Source organism: Salvelinus namaycush, chromosome 33 (genome assembly GCF_016432855.1).
Source record: "Salvelinus namaycush isolate Seneca chromosome 33, SaNama_1.0, whole genome shotgun sequence".
NCBI lineage: Eukaryota > Metazoa > Chordata > Actinopteri > Salmoniformes > Salmonidae > Salvelinus > Salvelinus namaycush.
Window position 1 is genome coordinate 3,991,086 of NC_052339.1, and position 24,406 is coordinate 4,015,491.

The window sequence follows — 24,406 nt, forward strand, 5'->3', positions numbered from 1 at the left end:
TTTTCCTGTAGTCCACAACTCCTTTGTCTTGATCACATTGAGGGAGAGGTTGTTGTCCTTGCACCACACGATCAGGTCTCTGACTTCCTCCCTATAGGCTGTCTCGTCGTTGTCGGTGATCAGGCCTACCACTGTTATGTCGTCGGAAAACTTGATGATGGTGTTGGAGTCGTGCCTGGCCATGCAGTCATGAGTGAACAGGGAGTACAGGAGGAGACTGAGCACGCACCCCTGAGGGGCCCCTGTGTTGAGAATCAGCGTGGCGGATGTGTTGTGTTGTTACCTCCCCTTACCACCGGCCATGCAAATTAACTGAATCCCCCAAAAACATTTCCACTGCATTTCAGCCCTGCCACAGAAGAACCAGCTGGCATCATGTCAGTGATTCTCTCATTAACACAGGTGTGAGTGTTGACGAGGAAAAGGCTGAAGATCACTCTGTCATGCTGATTGAGTTTGAATAACAGACTGGAGGCTTCAAAAGGAGGGTGGTGCTTGGATTCATTGTTCTTCCTCTGTCAACCATGGTTACCTGCAAGGAAACACGTGCCGTCATCATTGCTTTGCACAAAAAGGGCTTCACAGCCGAGGATATTGCTGCCAGTAAGATTGCACCTAAATCAACCATTTATCAGATCATCAAGAACTTCAAGGAGGGCGGTTCAATTGTTGTGAAGAAGGCTTCAGGGCGCCCAATAAAGTCCAGGAAGCACCAGGACCGTCTCCTAAAGTTGATCAGCTGCGGGATCGGGGCACCACCAGTGCAGAGCTTGCTCAGGAATGGCAGCAGGTAGGTGTGAGTGCATCTGTTCGCACAGTGAGGCGAAGACTTTTGGAGGATGGCCTGGTGTCAAGAAGGGCAGCAAAGAAGCCACTTCTCTCCAGGAAAAACATCAGGGACAGACTGATAATCTGCAAAAGGTACAGGGATTGGACTGCTGAGGACTGGGGTAAAGTCATTTTCTCTGATGAATCCCCTTTCCGATTGTTTGGGGCATCCGGGAAAAAGCTGGTCTGGAAAAGACAAGGTGAGGGCTACCATCAGTCCTGTGTCATGCCAACAGTAAAGCATCCTGAGACCATTCATGTGTGGGGTTGCTTCTCAGCCAAGGGAGTGTGCTCACTCACAGTTTTGCTTAAGAACACAGCCATGAATAAAGAATGGTACCAACATATCCTCCGAGAGCAACTTCTCCCAGCCATCCAGGAACAGTTTGGTGACGAACAATGCATTTTTCCACCATGATGGAGCACCTTTCCAAAAGGCAAAAGTGATAAGTGGCTCGGGGAACAAAACATTGATATTTTGGGTCCATGGCCAGGAAACTCCCCAGACCTTAATCCCATTGAGAACTTGTGGTCAATCCTCAAGAGGTGGGTGGACAAACAAAACCCCACAAATTCTGACAAATTCCAAGCATTGGTTATGCAAGAATAGGCTGCCATCAGTCAGGATGTGGCCCAGAAGTTAATTGACAGCATGCCAGGGCGGATTGCAGAGGTCTTGAAAAAGAAGGGTCAACACTGCAAATATTGACTCTTTGCATCAACTTCATGTAATTGTCAATAAAAGCCTTTGACACCTATGAAATGCTTGTAATTATACTTCAGTATTCCATAGTAACATTTGACAAAAATATCTAAAGACACTGAAGCAGCAAACTTTGTGGAAATTAATATTTGTGTCATTCTCAAAACTTTTGGCCACGACTGCATGTACGGTCACTGTGGGGACGTCGTCATCAATGCACTTATTGATGAAGCCAGTGACTGATGTGGTGCACTCCTAAATGCCATCGGAGGAATCCCGGAACATTTTCCAGTCTGTGCTAGCAAAATGAGTCCTATAGCTTAGCATCTGCTTCATCTGACCACTTTTTTATTGACCGAGTAACTTGTGCTTTCTGCTTTAATTTTAGCTTGTAAGCAGGAATCAGGAGGATAGAATTATGGTCAGATTTGCCAAATGGAGGATGAGGGAGAGCTTTGTACGTGTTTCTGTGTGTGGAGTAAAGGTGGTCTTTTTTCCCACTCTGGTTGCACATTTAACATGCTGGTAGAAATTAGGAAAACCGGATTTAAGTTTCCCTGCATTAAAGTCCCCGGCCACTAGGAGCACCGCCTCTGGATGAGCGTTTTCCTATTTGCTTATGGCCATATACAGCTCATTGAGTGTGGTCTTAGTGCCAGCATCGGTTTGTGCTGGTAAGTAGACAGCTACGAAGAATATAGATGAAAACTCTCTAGGTAGATAGTGTGGTCTTCAGCTTATTACTCTACCTCAGGCGAGCAAAACCTCGAGACTTCCTTAGATATCGTGCAACAGCCACCTCTTTATTACCAGAGGCTGCTGTTCTGCCATTCCTGCCGATACAGTGTATAACCCGTCAGCTGTATGTTATTCATGTCGTCGTTCAGCCACGACTCGGTGTAACATCAGATATTATGTTTTAATATCCCGTTGGTAGGATATACGTGCTTGTAGTTCGTCCACTTTGTTATCCAGCGATTGTACGTTAGCCAATAGTACCGTTGGCACAGGCAGATTAGCCACTGTCGCCGGATCCTCACAAGGCACCCTGATCTCCTTTTGCAAAACCTCAATCTCTTTCTGCTGCTAATGACGGAGATGAGGGCCTGTTCGGGTGTCTGGAGTAAATCCCTCTCGTCCGACTCATTAAAGAAAAATGATTTGTCCAATTCAAGGTGGGTAATCGCTGTTCTGATGTCCAGAAGCTCTTTTCGGTCATAAGAGACGGTAGCAGCAACATTATGTACAAAATATATTACAAACAATACAAAAAAGAATAATACCACAGTTGGTAAAGAGCCCATAAAACGGCAGCCATCCCCTCCGGCGCCATCTTTATCTTGCCTCCTCAGTCTGTAGACTGGGAAGTTACCGCCAGCCCAGCCAAACGAACCGAGGGAGGATTGAAAACCCTCGTCTGACACAGACCGCAGTACAAAACCACCAACAGCCCTCAGCACAAATCCTCCAGGCAGTTGGTACAAAACCACCTACAACACTCAGCATCAATGGCCAGCCTGCTAGACTTGGGGGGGAAACCACCCCCACTCCTAGTCCCCAACACTCAGCAATACCAACCAGTCCTGGGATGCATCCCAAATGGCACCATATTCCCTACATAGTGCACTACTTTTGACCAGGGCCCACAGGGGCGCATTGCAGGGAAAAACCAGACCAGGGTTTGGACTTGGAAAATGACCTACACTGCCAAGTGCTGTAATAATAACCTATTGATATACATGTGTATTAGGAGTGATATGACAGTATGAACAAGCGTGTGTGCAAGCGTGTGTGTGTAACGGACCAGAGCAAGTCAGACACGTTCGAAAAGAGGCGAGTGTGTTAGTAAATGCTCCAACGGCACTAGGGAGGAGGGAGGATGAGGAGTATTTTCCACTGAGAAGGAGGGTGAAACCACAACATCTGCAGTGGCAATTATCACATCAAAGAGTCATGAGTAAACCATACCCAACTATTCCAACAACGTCTGCTCACATTAGACTGTTACAATAATGGTAGAAATATAAATCAGCATCATCATCATTATGATTATTATCATCATCATCATCATCCGAATATATAATTTTCTTGATTTATTATTGACCTTTATAGGACAAATTACTATTATTGGGCAAAGTGAATGTTCTTCCCTAGCTACAGTATATCCCACTACCTCAGAGCTAGCTTGTAAAGCATGGAACTGCCAGAACAGTGTTGTAGTGATGAGAGATGAATAGGGTTGCGTCCCAAATGGAACCTTATTCCCTATGTAGTGCGCAACTTTTGGGACTATAAAGGGGAAAGGGTGCCATATGGGACACATACAGTATAGAGGCTGTTAGCAGCTAGCAGCTAGCCCAGAGGAGATAAAGAGTCCTTCAGACAGAGACGGTGTGATGGAGGAGAGGAGGAACGGCAAGCCTCAGTACTCTGCCTCTGTAAATCCGAGCTCAAACACCTCCGTTTCAGCGTCTACCCCTCCCTTCATTCCCCTCTCCATCCACTACTGTTCCACCTCCCAGCCTATCAATCCATTTAGCTAGCCTTTTCCCCCTCCTGGCCCTGCCCTTCTCCAACCGTACACCATTGTAATTATGTTATCTTGCTGTGAGTGTTAACCTTTCCATCAGTGTGGCATGGTGTAGGTCTATGAGAGGAGACACAGTTGAAGTCGGAAGTTTACGTACACTTAGGTTGGAGTCATTGAAACTCGTTTTTCAACCACTCCACAAGTTTCCTGTAAACAAACTATAGTTTTGGCAATTCTACTTTTGTCAGAGTCTATCTAGAAGATAGCAAAGGAGTCAGGCGCAGGACACAGGTAAGAGTAAAAAACACTGTATTTACTCAATACAAGAGCGTAACAAAAATCCCGTATAAAAACAAGGACAAAACAGGACATCGAACTCCAACACACGAAAGACAATCACGCACAAAACAGAAAGGGAAACCAGAGGGTAAATAAGGAACATAATTATAGTTTAACTATAAACATAGTTTTGAGCCATCTCTGCCCAGGGGAGAAACACCGCCCACTCCCCCGGCCAGTCCTGGCAATAGGGCCGCAGAAACCTACCCACCTCCTGGTTGACTCTTTCCATCTGCCCGTTGCTCTTGGGGTGAAAACCTGAGGTAAGGCTGACCGAGACCCCCAGGCGCTCCATAAACGCCCTCCAGACCTTAGACGTGAATTGGGGACCCCGATCAGAAACTATATCCTCAGGCACCCCGTAGTGCCGGAATACGTGGGTGAATAGGGCCTCCGCAGTCTGTAGGGCCGTAGGGAGACCAGGCGGAAGGAAGGAAGGAGACGGCAGGACTTAGAAAACCGATCCACAACGACCAATCAGACAGAAAGGGAAAGGGAAACAGAAAGGGAAACCAGGGGGTAAATAAGGAACATAATTATGCAATGGGAACCAGGTGTGTAAACAGACAAAACAAAAGGAAAAATGAAACATGGATCGGTGGTAGCTAGAAAGCCGGTGACGTCGACCGCCGAACGCCGTCCGAACAAGGAGAGGGAACAACTTCGGTGAAAGTCGTGACAACTTTGTACATGACACAAGTCATTTTTCCAACAATTGTTTACAGACAGATTATTTCACTTATAATTCACTGTATCACAATTCCAGCGGGTCAAAAGTTTACATACACTAAGTTGACTGCCTTTAAACAGCTTGGAGAATTCCAGAAAATGATGTCATGGCTTTAGAAGCTTCTGATAGGCTAATTGTCATAATTTGAGTCAATTGGAGGTGTACCTGTGGATGTATTTCAAGGCCTACCTTCAAACTCAGTGCCTCTTTGCTTGACATCATGGGATAACCAAAAGAAATCAGACAAGACTTCAGAAAAAAATTGTAGACCTCCAGAAGTCTGGTTCATCCTTGGGAGCAATTTCCAAACGCCTGAAGGTACCACGTTCATCTGTACAAACAATAGAACGCAAGTATAAACACCATGGGACCACGCAGCCGTCATACCGCTCAGGAAGGAGACGCCTTCTGTCTCCTAGAGATGAACGTACTTTGGTACGAAAAGTGCAAATCAATCCCAGAACAACAGCAAAGGACATTGTGAAGATGCTGGAGGAAACGGGTACAAAAGTATCTATATCCACAGTAAATCGAGTCCAATATTTACATAACCTGAAAGGCCGCTCAGCAAGGAAGAAGCCACTGCTCCAAAACCGCCATAAAAAAGCCAGACTACGGTTTGCAACTGTACATGGGGACAAAGATCGTACTTTTTGGAGAAATGTCCTCTGGTCTGATGAAACAAAAATAGAACTGTTTGGCCATAATGACCATTGTTATGTTTGGAGGAAAAAGGGGGAGGCTTGCAAGCCGAAGAACACCATCCCAACCGTGAAGAACGGGAGTGGCAGCATCATGTTGTGGGGGTGCTTTGCTGCAGGAGGGGCTGGTGTACTTCACAAAATAGATGGCATCATGAGGTGGGACAATTATGTGGATATTTTGAAGCAACATCTCAAGACATGAGTCAGGAAGTTAAAGCTTGGTCGCAAATGGGTCTTCTAAATCGACAATGACCCCAAGCATACTTCCAAAGTTGTGGCAAAATGGCTTAAGGACAACAAAGTCCAGGTATTGGAGTTGCCATCTGTAACGGCTGTCCTCCTCCTCTTCAGACGAAGAGGAGGAGGACAGCCGTTACAGAATCACCCACCTACCATGGAGCAAGCAGCGTGAGCGGAACCAGCAACAGCGGCCAAAGAACCAGGACTCATGGACTTGGGAGGAAATATTGGACGGAAAAGGACCCTGGGCTCAGACAGGGGAATATCGCCGCTCTGTTGAAGAGAGGGAGGCAGCTAAAGCCCAGGAGCGGTGGTATGAGGAGGCAGCAAGGAGACGTGGCTGGAAACCCGAAAAGAAACCCCAAAAATGTATTGGGGGGGGGCTAAGAGGGAGAGTGGCGAAGTCAGGTAGGAGACCTGCGCCTACTCCCTGTACTTACCGTGGAGAGCGAGAGTACGGGCAGACACCGTGTTACGCAGTAGAGCGCATGGTGTCTCCTGTACGTGTGCATAGCCCGGTGCGGGTTATTCCACCTCCCCGCACTGGCAGGGCTAGATTGAGTATTGAGCCGGATGTCATGAAGCTGGCCCTACATATCTGGCCACCAGTGCGTCTCCTCGGGCCGGCTTACATGGCACCAGCCTTACGCATGGTGTCCCCGGTTCGCCTACATAGCCCGGTGCGGGTTATTCCACCTCCCCGCACTGGTCGGGCGACGGGGAGCATACAACCAGGTAGGGTTGGGCAGGCTCAGTGCTCAAGGGAGCCAGTACGCCTGCACGGTCCGGTATTTCCGGCGCCACCTCCCCGCTCCAGCCCAGTACCACCAGTGCCTACACCACGCACCAGGCTTCCAGTGCGTCTCCAGAGCCCTGTTCCTCCTCCACGCACTAGCCCTATGGTGCGTGTCTCCATCCCAGTACCACCAGTGCCTACACCACGCACCAAGCCTCCTGTGCGTCTCCAGAGCCCTGTACGGACTGTTCCTTCTCCCCGTACTCGCCCTGATGTGCGTGCCCTCAGCCCGGTACCACGCACCAGGCCTATAGTACGCCTTGAGAGTCCAGTGTGCCCTGTTGTTGTTCCCCGCACTAGCCTGAAGGTGCGTGTCCTTAGCCCGGTACCTCCAGTTCCGGCACCACGCACCAGGCCTACAGTGCGTCTCAGCCGGCCAGAGTCTGCCGTCTGCCCAGCGGCGCCTGAACTGCCCGTCTGCCCAGCGGCGCCTGAACTGCCCGTCTGCCCAACGGCGCCTGAACTGCCCGTCTGCCCAACGCCGTCTGAACTGTCCGTCTGCCAAGCGTCGCATGAACTGCCCGTCGGTACTGAGCCTTCAAAGCCGCCCGTCTGCCATGAGCCTGCAAAGCCGCCCGTCTGCCATGAGCCTACAGAGCCGTCCGCCAGACAGGAGCCGCTAGAGCCTTCCGCCAGACAGGAGCCGCTAGAGCCTTCCGCCAGACAGGAGCAGCCAAAGCCTTCCGCCAGACAGGATCAGCCAGAGCCTTCTGCCAGATGGGATCAGCCAGAGCCTTCCGCCAGACAGGATCAGCCAGAGCCTTCCGTCAGACAGGATCAGCCAGAGCCTTCCGCCAGACATGACCAGCCAGAGCCGTCAGCGAGCCATGACCAGCCAGAGCCGTCAGCGAGCCATGACCAGCCAGAGCCGTCATCCAGCCATGACCAGCCAGAGCCGTCATCCAGCCATGACCAGCCAGAGCCGTCATCCAGCCATGACCAGCCAGAGCCGTCATCCAGCCATGACCAGCCAGAGCCGTCATCCAGCCAGGATCCGCCAGAGCCGTCATCCAGCCAGGATCCGCCAGAGCCATCATCCAGCCAGGATCCGCCAGAGCCAGCCAGCCAGGATCCGCCATCCAGTCCGGTGCTGCCGTCCCTCAGTCCGGAGCTGCCGTCCCTCAGTCCGGAGCTGCCGTCCCTCAGTCCGGAGCTGCCCCTTATCCCGGTGCTGCTCCTTATCCCGGTGATGCCCCTTAATTTAGGTGGGGTTATTTGGAGGGTGGTCATTGAGAGGGGGATACGAAAGCGGGGATTGACTATGGTGGGATGGGGACCACGCCCAGAGCCTGAGCCGCCACCGTGGACAGATGCCCACCCAGACCCTCCCCTAGACTTTTGGTGCTGTGTCCGGAGTTCGCACCTTGAGGGGGGGGTTCTGTCACGTTCCTGACCTGTTTTCTGTTAATTTCGTATGTGTTTAGTTGGTCAGGGCGTGAGTTGGGGTGGGCATTCTATGTTTTGTGTTTCTATGTTTAGGTCAGGTGTAATTAGCCTTATATGGTTCTCAATCAGGGACAGGTGTTTGACGTTTCCTCTGATTGAGAACCATATAAAGGTAGGCTGTTCACACTGTTTGTTTGTGGGTGATTGTCTCCTGTGTCCGTATATGTTACCACACGGGACTGTATCGTTTGTTTGTAGTCTGTTCCTGTTCGTGAGTTCTTCGTGTATTTATGTAAGTTCCATGTTCAGGTCTGTCCACGTCGTTTTGTTATTTTGTAGTTTGTTGAAGTGTTTTCGGTTTTCGTCTTTACTTTAATAAACTTTGTTATGTCAAATTACCACGCTGCGCTTTGGTCCAATCCCTACTCCTCCTCTTCTTCCGAAGAGGAGGAGGACAGCCGATACACCATCACAAAGCCCTGACATCAATCCTATAGAAAATGTGTGGGCAGAACTGAAAAAGCGTGTGTGAGCAAGGAGGCCTACAAACCTGACTCAGTTACACCAGCTCTGTCAGGAGGAATGGGCCAAAATTCAACCAACTTATTGTGGGAAGCTTGTGGAAGGCTACCCGAAACGTTTGACCAAAGTTAAACAAGTATAAGGCAATGCTACCAAATACTAATTGAGTGTATGTAAACTTCTGACCCACTGGGAATGTGATGAAACAAATAAAATCTTAAATAAATAATTATCTCTACTATTATTCTGACATTTCACATTCTTAAAATAAAGTGGGGATCCTAACTGACCTAAGACCGGAATTCTTACTAGGATTAAATGTCAGGAATTGTGAAAAACTGAGTTTAAATATATTTGGCTAAGGTGTATGTAAACTTCCGACATCAACTGTATAGTCCTGCCTGCAGCCAGATAGTGGAGAGGAGAGGGTCAGCACAGGAGGTTTCAGTGTAGAGCTGTGTCCAAGTAATCAAATAGACAAACACACTGAGAACAGAGACTTTATAATGGCGCTGGAGAGGATGGCCGCTGTTCTATGGGCTCTTAACCAACCGTACCATTTTGTTTGTTTTTTCACATCGTTTGTAACTTATTTTGTACATAATGTTGCTGCTACCGTCTCTTATGACCGAAAAGAGCTTCTGGACATCAGAACAGCGATTACCCACCTTGAATTGGACAAATCATTTTTCTTTAATGAGTCAGACGAGAGGGATTTACTCCAGACACCCGAACAGGCCCTCATCTCCATCATTAGCAGCAGAAAGAGACTGAGGTTTTGCAAAAGGAGATCGGGGTGCCTTGTGAGGATCAGGCGACGAGTTGCTAATCTGCCTGTGCCATCGGTAATATTGGCCAACGTACAATCGCTGGATAATAAAATGGACAAACTAACAGCATGTATATTCTACCAACGGGACATTAAAGTCTGTAATATCTTATGTTTCACAGAGTCATGGCTGAACAACGACATGAACAAAATACAGCTGGCGGGTTATACACTGTACCGGCAGGATAGAATAACAGCCTCTGGTAATAAAGGGGCGGCATTCTATGTATATTTGTGAACAACACCTGGTGCACGATATCTAAGGAAGTCTCGAGGTTTTGCTTGCCTGAGGAGTATCTCATGATAAGCTGTAGACCACACTATTACATTTACATTTTAGTCATTTAGCAGACGCTCTTATCCAGAGCGACTTACAGTAGAGTGCATACACTTTATTACATTATTTTTATTTTAATTTTTTTTAACATTTTTACATACTGAGACAAGGATATCCCTACCGGCCAAACCCTCCCTAACCCGGACGACGCTATGCCAATTGTGCGTCACCCCACGGACCTCCCGGTTGCGGCCGGCTGCGACAGAGCCTGGGCGCGAACCCAGCCCAGCCTGGGCGCGAACCCAGAGACTCTGGTGGCGCAGCTAGCACTGCGATGCAGTGCCCTAGACCACTGCGCCACCCGGGAGCTGCACTATCTACCTAGAGAGTTTTCATCAATATTCTTCGTAGCTGTCTATTTACCATCACAAACCGATGCCGACACTAAGACCGCTCTCAATGAGCTGTATAAGGCCATAAGCAAACAGGAAAACGCTCATCCAGAGGCGGCGCTCCTAGTGGCCGGGGACTTTAATGCAGGGAAACTTAAATCCGGTTTTCCACATTTCTACCAGCATGGTAAATGTGCAACCAGAGGGGAAAAAAGACTATCTTTACTCCACACACAGAGAAGCGTACAAAGCTCTCCTTCGCCCTCCTTTTGGCAAATCTGACCATAATTATATCCTCCTGATTCCTGCATTCAAGCTAAAATAAAGCAGGAAGTACCAGTGACTCGGTCAATAAAAAAGTGGTCAGATGAAGCAGATGCTAAACTACAGGACTGTTTTGCTAGTACAGACTGGAATACATTCCGGGATTCTTCCGATGGCATTAAGGAGTACACCACATCAGTCACTGGCTTCATCAATAACTGCATCAAGGACGTCGTCCCCACAGTGACCATACGTACATACCCCAACCAGAAGTCATGGATTACAGACAACATCCGCACTGAGCTAAAGGGTAGAGCTGCCATTTTCAAGGAGCGGGACTCTAACCCAAAAGCTTATAAGAAATCCCGCTGTGCCCTCCGACGAACCATCAAACAGGTAAAGCATCAACACAGGACTAAGACCGAATCGTACTACACCGGCTCTGACACTCGTCGGATGTGGCAGGGATTGCAAACTATTACAGACTACAAAGGGAAGCACAGCCGAGAGCTGCCCAGTGACACGAGCCAACCGGAGGAGCTAAATTACTTCTATGCTCGCTTTGAGGCTAGTAAGACTGAAACATGCATGAGAGCCTCAGCTGTTCCGGACGAGTGTGCGATCATGCTTTCTGCAGCCGATGTGAGTAAGGACTTTAAACAGGTCAACATTCACAAGGACGCAGGGCCAGACGGATTACTAGGACGTGTACTCCGAGCATGCGTTGACCAACTGGCAAGTGTCTTCACTGACATTTTCAACCTCTCCCTGTCTGAGTCTGTAATACTAACATGTTTCAAGCAGACCACCATAGTCCCTGTGGACTAATAACACTAAGGTAACCTGCCTAAATGACTACCAACCTGTAGCACTCACGTCTGTAGACATGAAGTGCTTTGAAAGGCTGGTCATGGCTCACATTAACACCATTATCCCAGAAACCCTAGACCCACTCCAATTTGCATACCTCCCCAACAGATCCACAGATGATGCAATCTCTATTGCACTCCACACTGCCCTTTCCCATCTGGACAAAAGGAACACCCATGTGAGAATGCTATTCATTGACTACAGCTCAGCGTTCAACACCACAGCGCCCTCAAAGCTCATCACTAAACTAAGCCCTGGGGCTTAACACCTCCCTCTGCAACTGGATCCTGGACTTCCTGACGGACTGCCCACCGGTGGTAAGGGTAGGTAACAACACATCCGCCACACTGATCCTCAACACGGGGGCCCCTCAGGAGTGCGTACTCAGTCCCCTCCTGTACTCCCTGTTCACTCTTGACTGCGTCACCAGGCACGACTCCAACACCATCATCAATTTTGCAGATGACATAACAGTGGTAGGCCTGATCACCGACTACGACGAGACAGCCTATAGGGAGGAAGTCAGAGACCTGACTGTGTGGTGCAAGGACAACAACCTCTCCCTCAACGTGATCAAGACAAAGGAGATGATTGTGGACTACAGGAAAAGGAGGACCGAGCACGCCCCCATTTTCATCAACAGGGCTGCAGTGGAGCAGGTTGAGAGCTTCAAGTTCCTTAGCCTCCACATCACTAACAAACTAACATGGTCCAATTACACCAAGACCGTCGTGAAGAGGGCACGACAAAACCTATTCCCCCTCAGGAGACTGAAAAGATTTGGCATGGGTCCTCAGATCATCAAAAGGTTCTACAGCTACACCATCGAGAGCATCCTGACAGGTTGCATCACTGCCTGGTATGGCAACTGATCGGCCTCCGACCGCAAAAGTCACTACAGAGGGTAGTGCGTACGGCCCACTGCATCATTGGGGCCAAGCTTCCTGCCATCCAGGACCTCTATCCCAGGTGGTGGTAGACTCCAGCCACTCTAGTCATAAACTGTTCTCTCTGCTATCGCATGGCAAGCTGTACCAGAGCGCACGTCTAGGTCCAAGAGGCTTCTAAACAGGTATTCTTCTTAAACTGCATTGTTGGTTAAGGGCTTGTAAATAAGCATTTCACTGTAAGGTTGTATTCGGCCCATTTGACAAATAGCATTTGATTTGATTTGACACGTTGAAATATATCACATGACAACACAAAACAAAGTGACATAAGACGTGGTGTCGTGACATGATGTGTTGCTTCAACTCTTTGATATGAATCACCTCATAACAGAAGTAACAAAAGGTGGTAATGTTCTATAAAGTGTTGCTGGTGCTGTCAGGGCCAAGCATTGAGCAGTGTCTGGCGGTTGGAGGTTGTAGCGGTAAAGACAGGCACTGTCTGTCAGAAATGTGTTCCAAATGGCACCCTATTTCCTATATAGTGCACTACTTTTGACCAGAGCTCTATGGGCCCTGGTCAAAGGTAGCGCACTATATAGGGAATAGGGTGTCATTTGAGACACAACCAGAGTGGTGATATGCGATCTGATCCCTCTGTAACCCCAGCTGCCAGAGAGAGCCAAGGTAGAAATGCAGCTGTGTGGTGTCTTTACTAGGCCCCCTGACAAAAACAGCCCATACGGACACACACACACACACACATTTCACCGTCAGCGCCAGATTCCTCTGTACACACGTATTTGGCTTGTCGTCTCTGTTTTTCTCCAGGCACATTTTGGTTAAATACTTTGTTTCATGGGGATGCCACAGGGCTGATGTAGAAGCTCGTCACAGAAGCCACAGAGGAGTGTGTGGGATGCAGTGGAACAACAAGGCAGCTAGTAAACACACGCACGCACGCACGCACACACTTAATTAAATCCTCTTCCACTCACACACACTTGCACACTAACAGGCACACAGAGGAAGGAGAAAGACACAAGGTGGTCACAAGGTGGTTACTCGCTGGGCACAGACATCAATTCAACGTCTATTCCACATTGGTTCAACGTAATTTCATTGAAATTATGTGAAAACAATGTTGATTCAACCAGTATGTGCCCAGTCGGGAGACAGTAGTGAGACCAGTTGTTTCTCCTCTCTTCTGTCTGGCCTTCTCTATGCGTGTCATAAGATAAGATAATGGCCAGATACACTGCAGATGCTTGTGACGGACGTATATGTGTGTGTGTGTGTGCATGTGTTCCTTCTATCCTGGCTGCTCGCTGCTCCAGACAGCTGTTTTAAACTCTGAAATCACTCCAGAACTAAACATAGGCTCAGTATGGAGAAACAACTGGCTTGTTTGGACAGAATGTCCAATAAAGTAGAATGGCTGGTCAAGAGATTGTGGTAATGCTCCTTCCAGTATATACAGAACAGTACTCCCTGATACCCGAACATATAAACAGGGCTGAAAATGGAACAATCTCATTGTTTCACCTCTACCCCCTCTCTATTTGGCATTGTCTCTGTGTCTCTGTGTGTCTCCATCTCTCTCTTACTCTCTCTTTCTTTTGTTTGTTCTTTCTCCTTCTCACCGTCCTATCCCGCTCTCCCCTCCTCTCTCTCTCTGCCTTCTCCGTCTCTCACACTCCCTCTTTTTCGCTTTTTCATTCGGCTACCAATTGTCCTGGCTGAATCGTTCATCATCTACTGTCCAGTCCCCCTCCTTAAAGTGATGGCCATAACAAATTCGCCTGCCAGGTAGCCTAGCGGTTAGAGCGTTGGGACAGTAACCAGAAGGTTGAGTGTTCAAATTCCAGAGTTAGCACGGGGGGAAAAATCTGTTGTTCTGCCCTTGAGCAAGGCAGTTAACCCCCATAACAACTTCCCCCTGGGTACCAATGATGTCCATCAATGCAGCCCCCCTGCACCTCTCTGATTCAGAGGTGGTTGGGTTAAATGCAGGAAGACATATTTCAGTTGAATGCATTCAGCTGCACAACTGACTAGGTATCCCGCTTCCCTATTGAATGACTCTCTTTCTGGGTGTCTGTTCTTAAGCGTATTGAGAGACTGACTGATTTCTCCCAGGCTGTCGGGTGGCTGTTTTTGTGTTCGCAGTAGATTGTTAGAAAAGTCTCTCTCATTTACCCAGAGAAGCAGGCACAGAGCCAAACGTCTCCTAACAGCTTGCATTTAACATAGGGGCGTGTGTGTGTGTCCCTGATGGTCATTGTGTGGTTATGATGCAGGCCTGCACCGTACTTCTTAGTCTGTGCCCTCTGTGCTGTTTCAAGATAGAAAGAAGAAAAGAAAAGAGAGAAAGATGGGGGAAACAAGGTGTGGCGTAGAAAAGGAAAGTTAGATAAGGTACATATTTGGGCTGCTGTTGGGTAAACACTAGAGCTGATGGAATGCAATGATTGAGTCGGAGTTAAATCATTTGTGTCAAACTCCCCCAGTGTGTTGTGAGAGAGAGAGGGAGAGAAAGAGAAAGCAATCATTCAAGAGCAGTTAGATGAAAGGATAAGGCTAGGTAGGCCACTATACCCCCCCTCCCCTCTCAATCTCCTCTCTCTCCTTTCCTTGAATGTCTCTCTCTCTCACCCCACCCTCACCCATGTTTACCTAGTAGGCCCACAGGTATGCCAACTGGAGACAAACACTGGCCAGGTAGACTCAACTTCCCCTCCTCCTACTCCTCCTCCCCTTCTTCTCCTCCTTCAATACCCCTCATCCTCCCCTCCTCCATGGCCAGATAGACTCAACTCCTCCTCCTCCTCACCTCATCCTCCTATCCTCCCCTCCTCCATGGCCAGATAGACTCAACTCCTCCTCCTCCTCACCTCATCCTCCTATCCTCCCCTCCTCCATGGCCAGATAGACTCAACTCCTCCTCCTCCTCACCTCATCCTCCTATCCTCCCCTCCTCCATGGCCAGATAGACTCAACTCCTCCTCCTCCTCACCTCATCCTCCTATCATCCCCTCCTCCATGGCCAGATAGACTCAACTCCTCCTCCTCCTCACCTCATCCTCCTATCCTCCCCTCCTCCATGGCCAGATAGACTCAACTCCTCCTCCTCCTCACCTCATCCTCCTATCATCCCCTCCTCCATGGCCAGATAGACTCAACTCCTCCTCCTCCTCACCTCATCCTCCTATCCTCCCCTCCTCCATGGCCAGATAGACTCAACTCCTCCTCCTCCTCACCTCATCCTCCTATCCTCCCCTCCTCCATGGCCAGATAGACTCAACTCCTCCTCCTCCTCACCTCATCCTCCTATCATCCCCTCCTCCATGGCCAGATAGACTCAACTCCTCCTCCTCCTCACCTCATCCTCCTATCCTCCCCTCCTCCATGGCCAGATAGACTCAACTCCTCCTCCTCCTCACCTCATCCTCCTATCATCCCCTCCTCCATGGCCAGATAGACTCAAATCCTCCTCCTCCTCACCTCATCCTCCTATCCTCCCCTCCTCCATGGCCAGATAGACTCAACTCCTCCTCCTCCTCACCTCATCCTCCTATCCTCCCCTCCTCCATGGCCAGATAGACTTAACTCCTCCTCCTCCTACTCCTCCTCCCCTTCTTCTCCTCCTTCAATACCCCTCATCCTCCCCTCCTCCATGGTCAGGTAGACTCAACTCCTCCTCCTCCTCACCTCATCCTCCTATCATCCCCTCCTCCATGGCCAGATAGACTCAACTCCTCCTCCTCACCTCATCCTCCTATCATCCCCTCCTCCATGGCCAGATAGACTCAACTCCTCCTCCTCCTCACCTCATCCTCCTATCCTCCCCTCCTCCATGGCCAGATAGACTCAACTCCTCCTCCTCCTCACCTCATCCTCCTATCCTCCCCTCCTCCATGGCCAGATAGACTCAACTCCTCCTCCTCCTCACCTCATCCTCCTATCATCCCCTCCTCCATGGCCAGATAGACTTAACTCCCCCTCCTGCTCCTCTCCTCCTTCTATCCTCCTGTTCTCAAATATCTCCACAGTTCCACAGTTCTGAGTTCTGCTGACTGCACTGGTGGGGGCACAGAGATATACAAACACCTACTGTGCTGAGTGGGGGCTACACTTGACTGTGAGGTCCTTACGAACAGGATTGATTCCTCACTGGGAGGGACTGTGCTCTTGGCCTTTCTCGTGATGTATTTTTTTTTTTACAGCCATTGTTGAAGACACATGATGACACAAAATGGCGGTGAATTGACTGCAGCTACATGTGACCTTTTAAGAATGCTTTTTTGCTATTTTTAGCTATTTTTCTCAGTGGTTTTTACTGTCAAAGTTTCAGTCTCAAATCTCTGTTAGGCACCCCAGGCCCCCCCCCCCCCCCCCCCCCCCAAAGCAAGAAGGAAAGGGAAGATGAGGACATGCAGCCATTTTGATTTATTTAATGCATCTTCACAGCCGCTGACATTGCTATACCTCTCTGTCAGAGAATAAAAAAATATTTTGTTTCTGGCATCATCAATGTTAATGTACCCCTCTATGTAAATAATATTTCCTTAAGATGAATAGCCAGTACTTTTTGTTTCACAGGGGTACATTAATAACAATGGCAACTGGCCGATAAGCAGTAAATTATGCAGGTCTACTTTGTGTTGATTGAGTATGGTGTGCTCAGCAGACATACTGTATATATTTATCCTTAATGCTGTTTGTAAGGACACATAAATTGCATAATTGGCATATACATTACTCTTACTGAATTTCCACGTGGGTGAGGATATTAGAAATGTAATCAAAGCCTATTGGATGATAACTTGTTTTTAACTAGGACAGAGGAATTTATAATAGACTTAACATAGGTACAGCAAATCCCCTTATTATATGGGAAACTTTTAAATGTGGCTTTAGAGGCCATGCAATTCATTACTCATCTCTAAAACAAAAGCAATACAAAATGTACCATAGAGGCTCATAATAAGTTAGAGGAAAAACAAAAAGAAATGGAGGAACTTATTCAAGAAAGATCAAGTGTAATATATTATACAAATTAAGCAAACTGGAGGGTGTATGGGGAAAAATGCACCAAATTATTTTTTTATCTTCAAGATAGAAATGCTACCTTGTAGAATAATAGTGAAGACATCAACACTGTGAAATAACACATATGGAATCATGTAGTAACTAAATAAGTGCTAAACAAATTTGTAACCGTTAATTACCTAAGCAAGTCAGTTAAGAACAAATTCTTATTTACAATGACGGTCTACCCCAGCCAAACCAGGACGACACTGGGCCAATTGTGCACCACCCTATGGGGCTCCCAATCACAGCCAGATGTAATGGATTCAACCCAGGGATGTAGTGACACCTCTAGCACTGAGATGCAGTGCCTTAGACCGCTGCGCCACTCGGGAACCCTGGTTCAAATATTTCAGATCCTTCAAAGTAGCCACTCTTTACCTTGATGACAGCTTTGTACACTCTTGGCATTCTCTCAACCAGCTTCATGAGGTAGTCACCTGGAATGCATTTCAATTAACAGGTGTGCCTTGTTAAGTTAATTTGTGTAACTTCTATACTTCTTAATGCGTATGAGCCAATCAGTTGTGTTGTGACAAGGTAGGGATGGTATACAGAAGATAGCCCTATTTGGTAAAAGACGAAGTTCATATTATGACAAGAACAGCTGAAAAAGCGAAGAGAAACGACAGTCCATCATTACTTTAAGACATGAAGGTCAGTCAATACGGAAAATGTCAAGAACTTTTAAAGTTTCTTCAAGTGCAGTTGCAAAAACCATCAACCACTATGATGAAACTGGCTCTCATGAGGACCGCCACAGGAAAGGAAGACCGAGTCACCTCTGCTGCAGAGGATAAGTTCATTAGAATTACCAGCCTCAGAAATTGCAGCCCAAATAAATTCTTCACAGAGTTCAAGTAATAGACACATCTTAATATCAACTGTTCAGAGGAGACTGCGTGAATCAGGCCTTCATGGTCGATTTACTGCAAAGTCACATCTACTGTACTAAAAGACACCAATAAGAAGAAGAGACTTACTTGGGCCAAGAAACATGAGCAATGGGCATTAGACCGGTGGAAGTCTGTCCTTTTGTCCGATGAGTTCAAATTTGAGATTTTTGGTTCCAACCGCTGTGTCTTTGTGAGACGCAGAGTAGGTCAACGGATGATCTCCGCATGTGTGGTTCCAACTGTGAAGCATGGAGGAGGATGTGTGATGGTGTGGGGGTGTTTTGCTGGTGAAACTGTCTGTGATTTATTTAGAATTCAATGCACAATTAACCAGCATGGCTACCACAGCATTCTGCAGCGATACGCCATCCTATCTGGTTTGCGCTTAGTGGGACTATCATTTGTTTTTCAACAGAACAATGACCCAACACACCTCCAGGCTGTTTAAGGGCTGTTTGACAAAGAAGGAAGAGTGATGAAGTGCTGCATCAGATGACCTGGCCTCCACAATCACCTGACCTCAACCCAATTTATTTAACATCTTTTATTTCACCTTTATTTAACCAGGTCTGCCAGTTGAGAACAAGTTCTCATTTACAACTGCGACCTGGCCAGGATAAAGCAAAGCAGTGCGCCACAAACAACAACACAGAGTTACACATGGAATAAACAAACGTACAGTCAATAACTAAATTTAGACGATTTGGGAGTTGGACCGCAGAGTGAAGGAAAGGCAGCCAACAAGTGATATGATGATACTGTACGCTGATGATTCATGTTTTCTTTTAAATCCACAACTTGGACCCTATCCTATTTGTCCTATTTCACGTGTGAATTGGAAATGTGTTTTTGGCATATTCCGACTCTCCCTGAGACACCCGTGGAGAGTGGGACCACGTCCAGGGTCTGCCATTATCAACAGCAACCCTGGAGCAATTAGGGTTATATGCCTTGCTCAATTCGAAACTGGTGACCTTTTGGTCACCAACGCTCTAACCGTGAGAGTAACTGCTAGTGTTTGTACTGTATGTGCGTGTGTGTGTATGGTTTGAGTGTCAGGCAGAGAAGGAAGCTTAGCCTGGGGACATTGACATTGACATGCGGATTGTTGTGTTGTGGCGACGATTGTATTTAATGAGTAATATCTGCTGTATGTTTCCCCCTCACTCAGGGTTCATCTACACAGGGGATGTGGTCCACAGAATGCTGACGGCCACCCAGTACATCGCCCCCCTCATGGCCAACTTTGACCCTAGTGTCTCCAGGAACTCAACCGTCATCTACTTCGACAATGGTACATGGCATTCAATGTCTTTTCTCTGTCTTTCTTCATATTGTAGCAACCACAAAAACATATTCAAATCAAGAGCCCTTTGAGACTTGATCAAAAGTGGTGCACTATTTAAGGAATAGGGTGCCGTTACACTCAAACAAATGCCGCGTTAAAAACAACCCAATATGGGTAAATATTGGACAGAACACATGTTGGGTTATTTTAATCCAGCCAGTTAGGTCACTCAGTTGGGTTGTTGGGTTATTGATTCTGGGTTATTGAGCAGTGACCCACCGGGTAAGATTAGAAGACTGGAAGCGTGGCTTAGTAGGGGCATGGCTAGTTATTTTTGGCCACCTGTAAGCGCAAATGTCATTCCGGTTCTGCCGCCATGTTCTGTTGTATTATTATCGCATGTTAAGGTTGAGCACTGACACTTGTGTAGCTTTTATGATGCTTACACAAGAGTACGAGTTCCCCAAAAGCCATATCCTAATGTTGCAAGAGTCACCACTTTGTTATAATGCTTAAATAATTTTATAAAATGTACATTGAAATGTGTCATGTGCAAAAATATAGAAGGACATTGGAATTTGCAGTGTGCAAACTTAACATGATGAACAACAATGACATTTACTCTCACAGGTGGCCAAAAATAACTTTCTTAAAGCCATGCCCTCAATAGGCCATGCCTCCTGAAAATAACCAGATTTTTCAAACATTGCTTAATTTAACTATCAGTTGGGTTTTTATTCACTTTCATGCTGGGTTGACACAGCAGCTGGGTCTTTTTTACGTAATACATAGGTTATTATCATGAGGCATGGCCTATGGGGGGTGTGGCTTTCAGATACTTCAAGTGCTCAACCTTAATATGTGAAAACAATACAAGGCCGTGTCTAGACTTGACAGTTCGTGCAGATTTTGTATCATGGAGATACAAATCGTGGAATTCCAAGCACATCATGCATCTACAGTTGAAGTCGGAAGTTTACATACACTTAGGTTGGAGTCATTAAAACGAGTTTTTCAACCACTCCACACATTTCTTGTTAACAAACTATAGTTTTGGCAAGTCGGTTAGGACATCTACTTTGTGCATGACATGTATTTTTTCCAACAATTGTTTACAGGCAGATTATTTTACTTATAATTCACTGTATCACAATTCCAGTGGGTCAGAAGTTTACATATACTAAGTTGACTGTGCCTTTAAACAGCTTGGAAAATTCCAGAAAATGATGTCATGGCTGTAGAAGCTTCTGATAGGCTAATTGACATAATTTGAGTCAATTGGAGGTGTACCTGTGGATGTATTTCAAGGCCTACCTTCAAACTCAGTGCCTCTTTGCTTGACATCATGGGAAAATCAAAAGAAATCAGCCAAGACCCCAGAAAATAAATTGTAGACCTCCACAAGTCTGGTTCATCCTTGGGAGCAATTTCCAAACGCCTGAAGATACCACGTTCATCTGTACAAACAATAGTACGCAAGTATAAACACCATGGGACCACGCAGCCGTCATACCGCTCAGGAAGGAGACGCATTCTGTCTCCTAGAGATGAATGTACTTTGGTGTGAAAAGTGCAAATCAATCCCAGAACAACAGCAAAGGACCTTGTGAAGATGCTGGAGGAAACGGGTACAAAAATATCTATATCCACAGTAAAACGAGTCCAATATCGACATAACCTGAAAGGCCGCTCAGCAAGGAAGATGCCACTGCTCCAAAACCACCATAAAAAGGCCAGACTACGGTTTGCAACTGCGCATGGGAACAAAGATCATACTTTTTGGAGAAATGTCCTCTGGTCTGATGAAACAAAGATAGAACTGTTTGGCCATAATGACCATCGTTACGTTTGGAGGAAAAAGGGGGACGCTTGCAAGCAGAAGAACACCATCCCAACTGTGAAGCACGGGGGTGGCAGCATCATGTTGTGGGGGTGCTTTGCTGCAGGAGGGACTGGTGCACTTCACAAAATAGATGGCATCATGAGGCGGGAAAATTCTGTTGATATATTGAAGCAAAATCTCAAGACATCAATCAGGAAGTTAAAGCTTGGTCGCAAATGGGTCTTCTAAATGGACAATGACCCCAAGCATTCTTCCAAAGTTGTGGAAAAATGGCTTAAGGACAACAAAGTCAAGGTATTGGACTGGCCATCACAAAGCCCTGACCTCAATCCTATAGAACATTTGTGGGCAGAACTGAAAAAGCATGTGTGAGCAAGGAGGCCTACAAACCTGACTCATTTACACCAGCTCTGTCAGGAGGAATGGGCCAAAATTCACCCAACTTATTGTGGGAGGCTTGTGGAAGGCTACCTGAAACATTTGACCCAAGTTAACCAATTTAAAGGCAATGCTACCAAATACTAATTGAGTGTATGTAAACTTCTGACCCACTGGGAATGTGATGAAAGAAATAAAAGCTGAAATAAAAAATGTTCTTTACTATTATTCTGACATTTCACATTCTTCAAATAAAGTGGTGATCCTAACTGACCTAAAACAGGGAATTTTTACTGGGATTACATGTCAGGAATTGTGAAAAACTGAGTTTAAATGTATTTGGCTAAGGTGTATGTAAACTTCTGACTTCAACTGTACATGGCGGCAGGTTTCCTGGTGGGTAAGAGCCTTGGGCCAGTAACCAAAAGGTTGCTGGATCAAATCCCCGAGCTGACAAAAATCTGTTGTTCTCTCTTTGAGTAAGGCAGTTAAACCACTGTTCCCTGGGCACCAATGACGTGGCTGTTGATTAAGGCAGCCCCCCACACCTCTCTGATTCAGAGGGGTTGGGTTAAATGCGGAAGATGCATTCAGATGTATAACTGACTAGGTATCCCCCTTTCCGTTAAATGTGTTCACATTGTGGCCGGGTTCCCTTTTCCCGCACTATATTCAAATGCCTGTATGCATTCTGCGAATGGCTAAATCTGACAACACAACAACAACTTGTTGGCTGTAGTTAACTACCCAGTTAACCTCTGTAACTAGCCAGCAAGCAAGCTAGCTAGCTAAGCAGGTTGCATAATTTAGTTTTTTAAGTAAGCTAGCTGGCTAGCATTTATGAAGCTAGCAAACAAGTTCCTCACACGCTAGGAATGTATTTCCTCCAATGTTTAATGTAAAAAGGTGCCTCTCGCTCCCGAAACACATGTTTTCTTGGAAACTTGTGGGCAGAGTGCTGATGACGACGCCCACTGTATGCGCATACAAAAGCCTGATTACTTCCAAACTGAGGAGAAATCCACACACAATGCGTCACTGACCACCTCCTAAAGTGGTCAGCCAGATCTGAACACAATCCGACCACCATGCAGCTTTTGTGTGTCTAGACCTGTCTTTTCTATGCGATCTTTGTATTCTGAAAGCAGAAGTCACATGTAAATGTCAAGTGTAGAGACAGCCAGACAGAACAGATGAAATATAGTGACATTTACTCTCACGTGTGACCAAAAATAACTATCCCCTACTAAGCCACGCCTCCAGTCTTCAAAAAAATTTTTGCCTGGGTCAAAATAACCCAACATGTGTTCTGTCCACTATATACCCAGCACTGGGTTGTTTTTAACCCAGCATTTTTTTTTTATAGAAAGACACAGACACTGATAGGGAATAGGGTGCCATTTAACTGGGATGAATGGCAGTAGAGGCATAATCCTGATTTTACTTACGCAGGAAAATAAAAGTTAGGCATGCGATATAATAGAAATTGTGTAATAGAATTAGTCAACTTAAATTGTCATATAATTATAAATACAGTTTTTACAGGTTTTCAGCCAATTTTCTGTATAATCTAAAATATATGTAAACAGACCATGAATGTAAAAATAATAAAAATGATTGAAAGCTGTGAATGCTATTATATGATATAAAATCAGTACTTGCCTTTTCAGCCTGTGGATTGACTGCATTGTTTAACTGGAATGTTGGCAGTTAATTTGAAACTGTCTGGCTAGCTAGCTAGCTAACAAACATGCAGTGCAGATAAATTCTTCAAATTCATTGTTTTATACAATATCTTACTACAGTACTGGCAGTAACCCTCTGACCAAAATGGCTGACCGTAATCTCATCATAAAAAATGTCCATTCTAGTATTGTAATTCTTCATTCTATGGATTATTCACAGATGTGTGAGGGCCCTGTTACCGTGGTAACCTCTCGCCCTTAAATAGGCAGCTGAACATTTTTGTTTCACCTAAGAGGTTCATATTTGAGGTGACATTGTGCCTGATTGAGCATGGAACACTCCAAAAACCTTTCGTCAATTACTTTCATTGTGCTCCCCAAATATATTTGTCTGCTCCTAAATTGTTCAACAAAAAAATGAATGTTACTCACGGGTTCTTTGAGAAGGGTGAAGGTTCTACTGTATGTGGAGCCATCACTGGAGCTCTTCAATGGTCCTTTACAGTTCACAAAATGTAAAATATTTTTGGGGCGTGGTTTGTCTTTCACAAATCTTTGTGTCATTCCAATGTGTCTAATGTGTTGCGTTATGCCACCACATATCTTACAGTATATGACTACGGCCAGTGGAAGTGTCTTGTGAACGACTTACGTATGGCCTTGTCAACTGAGAAAGGTTGACTAAAGCAGTCAGTAGTTCTCAATTCTCTCCTCAGGGACCCCCAGATGTTCCAGAGATAGCTCACTTGATTCAACTATTTTATTAACGCAATAATAACACCTATGGAATTTGAGCAATATAATATGGCTGACCAGAATCAAAAACCCTGTATGGTTCTTCAAAAAGATCTACAAAGAACCTTTCAGATTGAGAAAGGTTCCTTATAGAACCATCTCCATAAAGGATATATAAAGAACCATAAAATTG

The 24,406-nt window shown here is 46.3% G+C and overlaps 1 protein-coding gene across 1 annotated transcript in view; it reads left to right on the forward strand.

The window, feature by feature from the left end:
- Nucleotides 1–24,406, forward strand: part of LOC120028163 (plexin domain-containing protein 2-like) — a 173,867-nt gene that overhangs the window by 83,845 nt on the left and 65,616 nt on the right. Inside the window, exon 5 of the mRNA XM_038973367.1 lies at nucleotides 19,456–19,578. Within this exon, the coding sequence (XP_038829295.1) occupies nucleotides 19,456–19,578 (123 nt within the window). The remainder of the gene's footprint in view (nucleotides 1–19,455; nucleotides 19,579–24,406) is intronic.